Source organism: Macadamia integrifolia, unplaced genomic scaffold (assembly GCF_013358625.1).
Source record: "Macadamia integrifolia cultivar HAES 741 unplaced genomic scaffold, SCU_Mint_v3 scaffold_210A, whole genome shotgun sequence".
Lineage (NCBI taxonomy): Eukaryota > Viridiplantae > Streptophyta > Magnoliopsida > Proteales > Proteaceae > Macadamia > Macadamia integrifolia.
In genome coordinates this window covers 27,689-36,725 of record NW_024870643.1, presented here as the reverse complement: position 1 = coordinate 36,725, position 9,037 = coordinate 27,689, and the positions used below count along the sequence as shown (strand labels likewise).

Below are 9,037 nucleotides of genomic sequence, written 5' to 3'. Positions count from 1 at the left end.
TTGTTATGGGGTGCATTAGCTATTATCTTAGCATGCAGGCATATTTCATGAAAACACCCTCAATGTGCCCTTTCCAGAACTCATGCTGAAACACACATGATGAAAACATCCACAGGAAGTTGCAGTTATTTAGGCACATAAGGATCACATAGCGATACTTCTGGTGATATCAAACTTCACCATCAGCTATTGACAAGGAAAACAGTCATGTTAATACAGCTTCCCGTGTAATGTCATCTTTTTCCTGCTCTATCCGCTATCGGGGACTTCTTCTACTTCTACGCCTGTTCCCTCTTCAGCGCCGCAATGCCAGCCTGCTTGTGAGGAGGTCTTATCACAGCACCCCTGCACCACCAGCCCCTCGAGGGCTACCATGGTCTCGCCGCCTCATCAAAGATCTAACCTAGGCTCCCCAAGTGCCCAGGCCCAGGTCTACCATAGGTGACCCAAGACCCCGCCCCTCTCCCAGAAATGTCTGCGTCATGCCCAGCTCCTCTGAGCTTTTGCTGCCACCTTCATCTCCTTGCGACAATTACTTTCTTGCTGTTGGTGTGATTTTATAAGACTTTTGTGGGCTTAGTTGTGGGTTTGTGGCATTATTTTATTTTCTTTCTTTTCCTTTTCCTTCGGCCCCTTCAGGGATTTGTATCTTCTTTCCCCTTTCTTCATAATGACTTTTTAATCACCCAAAAAAAAAAATACAACTTCCCAGCTGTAAACCTTGCCAGCATGAAGCCAAACCGTTCAGTGGTTTCTGATATTCTTTTTACTCATCTTAATTATTGCTCCACCACTCTCTCCATGGGTTTGCAGTATGATATCATATTACTGATTTCATAATATTTACTGCAAATTTTGTATAACTTTTGTCCTAGTAAATCAGCACCTCGATAATTTTCCTAAACCAGCCTGGCATTATCTTATGCATATCTCAAATTCAGGGTGGCTGACTATTCATAAGGGTTTAGCAAGCTACATCTTTTGCACAATGATGATGCATTTTAGGCTACCATGCTACAACTTGATAACAAATCCATTACCCTAAAAGATATGGACTTTGGAACTAAAGCAAGTTCGCAAACTTGACCATCCACATCTGAAGGAGTGTCGACAAAAGCCATGTTTATGATAAGAGAAGTTCCAAAAGCAAGAATTATCGATTCAATGATTATACAATGGAGAAAAGAACTTACACAAGTCCACTCAAAATCCATGAATGATGAGGCAAGCTGCTCAACTAGGATTGTTAGAATGCGAAACAAATGAAACTCGATAGAGATAGACTACCAAACATAAACCACAAAACCAAAATAAAAAAATTTTGAAGTAAGGATTGATCCAAACAGAAATTATATAAGTAAAAATGAATCAGCTATTAGTTGAATTGAGCTTTCGATATGCTAGGAGCTGAGATATTAATAACAAAAAATGACCGTAAGAGATTAATTTTCAAAGAAAAGACAAAGTCTAGGGAATCATGTCCCGAGAAAGAACGGACCTGCACAAGCCATGTAAGAAATTGCAGCATAGGCCCCCTTTTTACTCATGCCAGAGCCTTTGAAGAGGCTCTCATCGCCCTTCGGAGGATCGGAGACTGGCAGCAACAGATTCTTCGACGAACCCGAGGACGCCATGGCGAAAGGTCTCATGGTCTCTCTCTCTCTCTCTTCAATTTCACGGATCAGAAGATTATGAAGTACGAAGAGCCCCACTACCTCTATTGTTCAGTTGGAGGAAAATATTGGCGGCATCTCTTCTTTATATAGCCTCTCACCGGTCAACAATAATGCTTCAATGTTCTGCTTTAATTTTAAATTCCAACCGGCAACTCCTTACCCCTTGGCTTCTGTTGACTTGTCTTGAAAAGCGATTTTGTCAAATAATATGGAAAGTTTTATTTTTGAAACAAAAGAAAACCTCTCCAAGCTAGGTTTTCCTCTCACCTCAGTATTTTTTATTTTTTTTTCATTCACCTACAGTTTGTTCAGAGATGACCTACTAAAATAATGTCAAGATATTTCGGACTTTATAAAAGAAATAATATACTTCTTTTTTTCTTTTTTTTGAAAAGAAAAAATACACCTCAATGGCTAGATTTTGTGGATATTGGACTATTTATTGCCTTATCCTATGGATTAAGGTTTCGATATCAATCATATTGGGATCAATCCCAGTTGATACCGATACATATCATTGGCATTGGTAAAAAGGTGACAGTTTTTAAAATTTTCAATGGATTTTGATTAATTGGTTCGATATGTTTATTATATCAATATATATAGACTATATAATTTATTACCATTACTTTTTTTTTTTGGTAGAATTATTACTATTACCGTTACTATTGTATAAAGTACGAAGTGACAAATTTTTCACTTAACAATACTTAAACACTCTCTAAATTTAATTCTTTTATTGCTATAACTCATTGTTATATTTAGTTATTTACTATAAAAAAAAATTACTATATATACTATATACTTACTATAAAAGCACGAAGTGGCAAATCTTGCACTTTCAATTTTTGCTCCTTCTTCATTATTATTATTTTCTCCACTCTTTTTATTTTATTAAATTGAGGAGACCCTTTATATTTTTATAATTTTTGTAATACTTGAATGCTCTCTAAATTTAATTCCTTTATTATTATGATATCTCAAATCCCTTCACTACCATACAAAAAAAAAAATATATATATATATATATATATATATACATCTCATGTCACTTCTCCTTTCTCTCCTCTATTCTCCTACTTTTCTTTATTGCTATATTTACCAAAAAGAAATTTCATTTAGTACTATAAATTTAATTCCTTGAATACTCTATCTCTCATTCTTTCCTTTTAATTTTGAAAGTCTTACATCCATCTCTCTCTCTCTCCAACTTTCCTTTTATTGCCATTATTCCTTTGTTTCTATCCCTTCTCTCCTCTATCTCTCCTACCTTTCTTTATTGCTATATTTATCCAAAAAAAAATGTACCACTATAAATTCTTGTAACTTTTTTCTCTCATACTTACCTCATTTTCTTTTGAAAGTCTCTCTCTCTCTCTCCCCCTAAATATTTTTAGGCTCCGTTTGTTTAGAAAGATTTCCAGTGTGAAAAATATGACATGTGGGCCCCACGTGCTATTGGGTGAACAGCTGGAAAGGAAAATGGTGCAATTCCTATTGTTTATTCACATATCAGCGTGTTTAGTTGCAAAACATGGAAAGGGGTGGGATATTGTTCATCTTCTCCTCTTCTTTTTCCCAAGCTTGCCGCCCAAGCCTATGTAGTGATAGAGGTTGTAAATGGTGTTCAGTGTCACACCCCGTTCACACAGAATTGGACCAGTGACCGAGTTAACTCCGGTTAATCCAAACCTACCAGGTTCATCTGATACAGTATCTCACCACAACATACCCATATCTAAGATAAGTGTTCAAAAGTTTAGCGGAAGACCTAAATTACTTATAAATATCTCCAATATACTTGATACCCAAATTGTAGTATATAGCTAAGTACATGTGGGTCTGCAGGCATAATATTTACATAAAAAATAATAACAATTTACGTATCAAGTACACAAAAGAGGAGGTTATCAGAATAGTCAAAAAGCAAAATCTTATACGGTGTCATTACTGCGGTCCTGCAACACAACCCTCACACATGCAATCAGCACCTTGCTCATACTCCTCGGGGACCCACCAATCCTCAACAGTGGGGCCCGACTCGTGATCTTCAGGCGGGTGACCTACAAAATCAGCTAAAAGAGGTGTGCACGTGGGATGAGCTCACTAGCTCGGTAAGTGAAAAAAAAGACCACACAAACAGCCACATCCATATGCCCTATATGCTATGCAATTTATTTTGAATCTTATCCACCTAAACAACATTACTAAGTCTTAGGTTATGTGCTACTCACAACCATAGTGCACGTATGCCCCGGGTACGAGTCGTGAACTCCATCCAGCGATATGCCCATAGGGTTGTCGGAGAAAGCCCACAGTGAGTACTCAGAAAAGTAAAGCATGCCGACTACCGGTTCTCAACATAAAAGTAAATGACAGAAATGTAAAGGTGTTGACCCTGGTAATTTAAAAGCAGTACGATTGGCCCTCTTGAATATACCACTGAGGTTGCCGACTATCCTAATGACCAACCGGGCGTATGTCTAACGGCCATAGTGACTCGACAACCGCGACCACTGCTTCCCCCCAAGTGATAACCCAACATCTCAACCCCTGTTGGGAAGGGTCGTAGCACAGGGAAAGATAATTCTAAACCGCATGCTCCTATATGACAAAGTATGATTGCATAGTGCCATCGCGTCCCATACCACGGGCCACCAATGCACTCGTTTCCAAGCCGACTACGGCGTCTAGTCTAATAATGCATCATGCATAGTAATTCAACTGTTCATCACATAAGCACATCAATCATTAAACATTGAGAATATAAAGGCACAACACACATCATAAGTCATTTGTTTAGAATGCACAAGCAATGCGTGCGAATGGCATACGAGGATGACTAATCTACACATAACTTGCATGACGACATGGCCAGTCTAGATACAATTTAATGATGCAAAATAAGCCTTAAAATAAAGTCAAATATCCTCTCCCCACTTACTAGTTGGGTACAAAAGCTCACGTTCGGTACAGGTGAGATCCGGCGTGAAAACGTAAATTATAGTGGAACCTATCATAAGCGGATGAGGTTAGCATTTCACCACCTTAGGGTCAAAACTAACGATGTTTGATATTTAAATCATGTTTAAAATCATAAAAAAATGTTACCCGCCTGTTTTGGGCCCATTCGGGCTCAAAATTCCAACTGGGGGGCCAACAGGTGGGCCAGATAGCCCACCTGTCCTTGCCCGCCAGTCTAATCGACGGGCCCCCTCAGGTGGGCGGGTTCTCCAACCAGTCCTCACCTTCCTATGGGAACTAAGGTGCTGTCCCAACAGGAGGGCCCCTACAGGCGGGCAGCTTCGCCCGTCGGTCTTCGCTCACCTGTGGGGGCGAAAATCGGCCTTCACCTTTGAAACATTCCTCAACCTTGAAAAAATCAAATGGGACTATTTCAATCACATTTTTCACACATCTAATGTCTTATAAGACGATTATAACCTAGATATAAGTTAGATTTAAGGATTGAAAAGCAATCTTACCTTATTTGCTCAATAACTCTTTCAAAACCTCAAAATCACCTCTTAACTCAAGAAATCACCAATGCTTCTCAAATCTTGTAAACACTTCATCACTTTTTTTGTGCCGAAATGAGAAGATCAAACCTCGGCGTCGCTTAAAATAATTTCTTCCTCTTTTTTTTTTCCTTTCTTCTTCTTCGTTCTATTTTCTTTACTCTTCTCACCAACTCTTTAATGCACTAAATGAAAAAAAGGAAAAGACACAATAAGTACTATTTATACTAGAGAACATCTAGTAGCCACATTGGTAGGTCACACAGGTCGGTGGGTTCACCCGCCTGTGACTGCCCACCTGCTGGTCAAAACTTAGCCAAACAATTGAGATTTCGATGGAATTCGACTCCGGCATGTATTTCACTCTCGGTACGAGATATATAATACATATACACTTTAGGATATGGCTATATACCAGTATTACCCGTACATGGCCTTATGATACATACATGTACACGGCTTAGGTGCACCTGTCTCCTCTGGCACTGACTCGGACTTGTCTGGCAAACTTGTGTTCAAAGTCACCCTTGCCATCATGACCCATAGGGAACCCGCCTCAACCCTCTCTGGTTCGGGTCCTGCATGGTTAAACCGTATCAACCGTGTAAATAAACCAAGTTTTAAAAGTAGGGTATCATATTCAGACTCTGGCCGATGATGGTGTTAGAGTAGGCGTTGGAAGAGAGTGAAGCAAGGAGGGTTTTGGGGTTGGATAGGTAAAGGAGTTTGTGTCTTTGGGCATAACTATTGACAAATAGGGTCGTCACAGATGTAGAAGGTAAGCAAAAAAAAAAAAGGTGACAAATAAAAAGAGAAAACGATATGGGTTCACTCCCATCTCAGGTGCGACGGGAACATTGGATTTTAAAAAGGAAAAAAAAAAAAAGTACACACACATGTTAACAAGTTCCTAGAACATTGTTCTTCTCCCCCCCTCCCCCTCCAAATTATTCTTTTAAGCTTTTAGGCCAAGTCTTTGGTTTCGAGCAGCCAATGCAAGCCAAGGAAAAAGGGAGATAAAGAGCGCCGGCGGGTGATGGAGATGGCTTGCGGTACTACTAGCTTGGCTTGTGATTAGGGCGAGGAGTTGCACGGGGTGTGATGGTGAGGTATTGGAAAGCTTATTTCTGAAAACTACAACTTGCAACAGTACTAGCTCAGTGTTGCAGTGACTGAACATAATGGTTGAGTGGTGCAACATGTTGATGAGAGAGAGTCGGCGTGCGTCGAACGTAAAATCCCTAAAATTTTGGCAAAGTCCCACTAATTCAGCAAGACTTTGCAAGGGGATGGAGTGGGAGAATTAGCAAGACAGGTGGGCCGATAGGAAAAGTGAGGTTGTCTGCCTAATTACCCACCCCAATTAGCCAAATGCTCTATCCTCAATCTAGATCATTCTAGATAATAACATGGCTATCTTCCCTTCTCATAATGACACGGCTCTCTCCACCGATTCTTTATATCTATAGTCAAGAATGGCTCTGGGTTTTTTCAGGTTTATTGGATTTTAGCTATTAGTGGGGGACTCCAACGACAAAATGTATGAAGTTGCTCTACTGGAGTGAGGCCTTTTCATATTCCTCTCACGTATGTTTCCATTTATGGTAAGGCCAACAATCTTAGGTATTCAATTTCAAGCATTAGAAATTTCTAGATTTAGACTATTCATGAGAATTGGTGATTAACAATTCTATTACCTCCTGTAGGATTTTATTTTGATCAACGGCTTAATGAATATCGTATTTGAAAACAAAGCATGTGGTTAAGTACTTTTCAATATTTTAAGGAAAATTCGTAGCTTTCCTTTTAAATTTCCCTTGAAACGAAACATAGCCAAGAGGTAACATGAATGAAATTTTTAGGCCATGTTTGTTTGATGGAAAAAAATGAAAAAGGTTAAAAAGGGCGTGATAATTTCGATATTTTTTCATGAAAAATATATATTTTTTATTATTATTATGAATTGGTAAACTATACTATGGATCATGATATGAACAAAATTTTGACCTATTGATCCAGAGTGTGCTTTCGATAGTTATTCTTCTTCCATCATGGAAAGTCATCCAATTTTTCTTTTTTCAAATATCTAAGTGGAATCAGCAATAAATGGTTTCACCTCTCTCTCTCTCTCTCTCTCTCTCCTCACTCACTCCATCTTCCAAGAAGCTTGCATTCACATATTATTCATTTTCTTCAGTTTTTGAGAATATACTATGAAGCAACTAATTGAATTATCTAAATCGACGTATCTTTGTAGTCATTGTCTTAACATTTGTTATACATTCATTGGAACAAAAATTCGTTGAATCCTGTACGTTATTGCAGTAGTAGTTCTCCGAAGTCCTTTTTGTAAATGATTTGTTTTTGTAACTAGGTCCTCTCAATATTTATAAGATGAGAAAAAAATAAGAAGAAGAAAAAAATTAAGGAATCCTTTCAATACTTTCCTCATCTCTTGTTGATTTTCTATTCCTAAATCTCTCCACTCCCCACTAGCACAAAGTCCCACTATGCAAGTACCAATGTCCATTGCGGATATATAGATTGTGCTTTATTATATCATCTGCTTGGATTTTGACATTTTTGTTATTCTCTCTCTCTTATTCTCTCTCCCTCCATGATCCTATCTTCCTCGATTTCCTTTTCTATCTCAAACTCTTCCTTTCTTTCAAATTATCTCTCATCCAAAACTTATGGCCACATGTGCATATTTACTAAAAAAAACACGCATTGACATCCTTAGTCAGATCAGGCTTTGTATTATATGATGATAAAGACCTAAAGTTAATTACTTATTAGTAAAACCTCTAACAACCACTACACTATGCATCAAACAAAACTCATTCAGAACTGTGCTATCTATTAATAGAAAGAATCGACTATATTGAGACCTAAAAACAAATCATCTATGAGGGGAACCATCATTTGGTTCGATTAAATATTATCTAGAAAATCTTAGAAAAAAAAATACTAGAACCTTTAATAGTTAGTACTCTTTGCCAAAATTAAAACTCTTACCAGATGAGTGTGCAAACATGGAAATTGACCCTAGTGGTAATCCTTTCCCACTTGTATCTCATACCCGGATTTATAATTAGAAATCAATTTTTTGTCATTACTTGAAAGTCCTTACAAGAATTATGAAAAAAATATATATATTATAACTTTCAGATTTGCAAGAGTTGTTGGACAATTGAAAAATAATTTAGTTTGCAGACTAAATGAAATAAGTAAAAATACAATGAATGTATATTTTTTGTCCATACAAATACACACTAATTCGACTAAAAAAAAAACACACACACACACATATTAAGAAATATGTTTTGCTACATGTGCATTTGCAAGTGCATTTTTGCTAGTGTATATATATATATAGTGATATACCTCACATTTGGAGAGAAGATCCCTACATGAGATTTTCTTACACACATGCTCATACACAACAAATTTGTCTAAATTTATTCCAATTTAATGTGTTAGTAGTTCCTGTTTTAATTTAGCAGGGTGATATGGTTGACGAAACACACATATCAACAATTCGGGGGGTGGGTGGAGGGATCCATATCGTCTCCAGAGCGCCCATTGTCTAGTGAGGTGTGGTGCTACCTCCAGTGATTGACGTGTCCCAAGCGACGTGGATGGTCACAATTGTAGAGAGAAACATCAATTTGCAACTGCTTCCCAGATCGCTTTTTGGTGGACCCATCTGTGATCGTGATCAAGGACACTTCTCCAGTGGAAGCAACTACCACAGGCGTTGGGCCTTTCTTCTCCGATGGAAGAAGATCCTTGTGAGTGCAAGTTCAACTCACAACCTACAAAGTTGTTGGCCACATAAAT

The 9,037-nt window shown here is 38.1% G+C and overlaps 1 protein-coding gene across 3 annotated transcripts in view; it reads right to left on the bottom strand.

The window, feature by feature from the left end:
• Nucleotides 1-7,329, bottom strand: part of LOC122071333 (UDP-N-acetylglucosamine transporter UGNT1-like) — a 68,464-nt gene extending 61,135 nt beyond the window's left edge. The window contains exons 1-2 of one of the 3 annotated variants that reach the window (XM_042635673.1): nt 7,311-7,329; nt 1,499-1,666 (exon numbers count right to left, since the gene is read on the bottom strand). In XM_042635673.1, the coding sequence (XP_042491607.1) occupies nt 1,499-1,649 (151 nt within the window). In that variant the 5' untranslated portion in view covers nt 1,650-1,666; nt 7,311-7,329. Of the gene's footprint in view, nt 1-1,498; nt 1,938-7,310 lie in introns of those variants that run through there. The other 2 variants (XM_042635674.1, XM_042635672.1) reach the window with 2 other exon arrangements.
• Nucleotides 7,330-9,037: the final 1,708 nt, after the last annotated feature.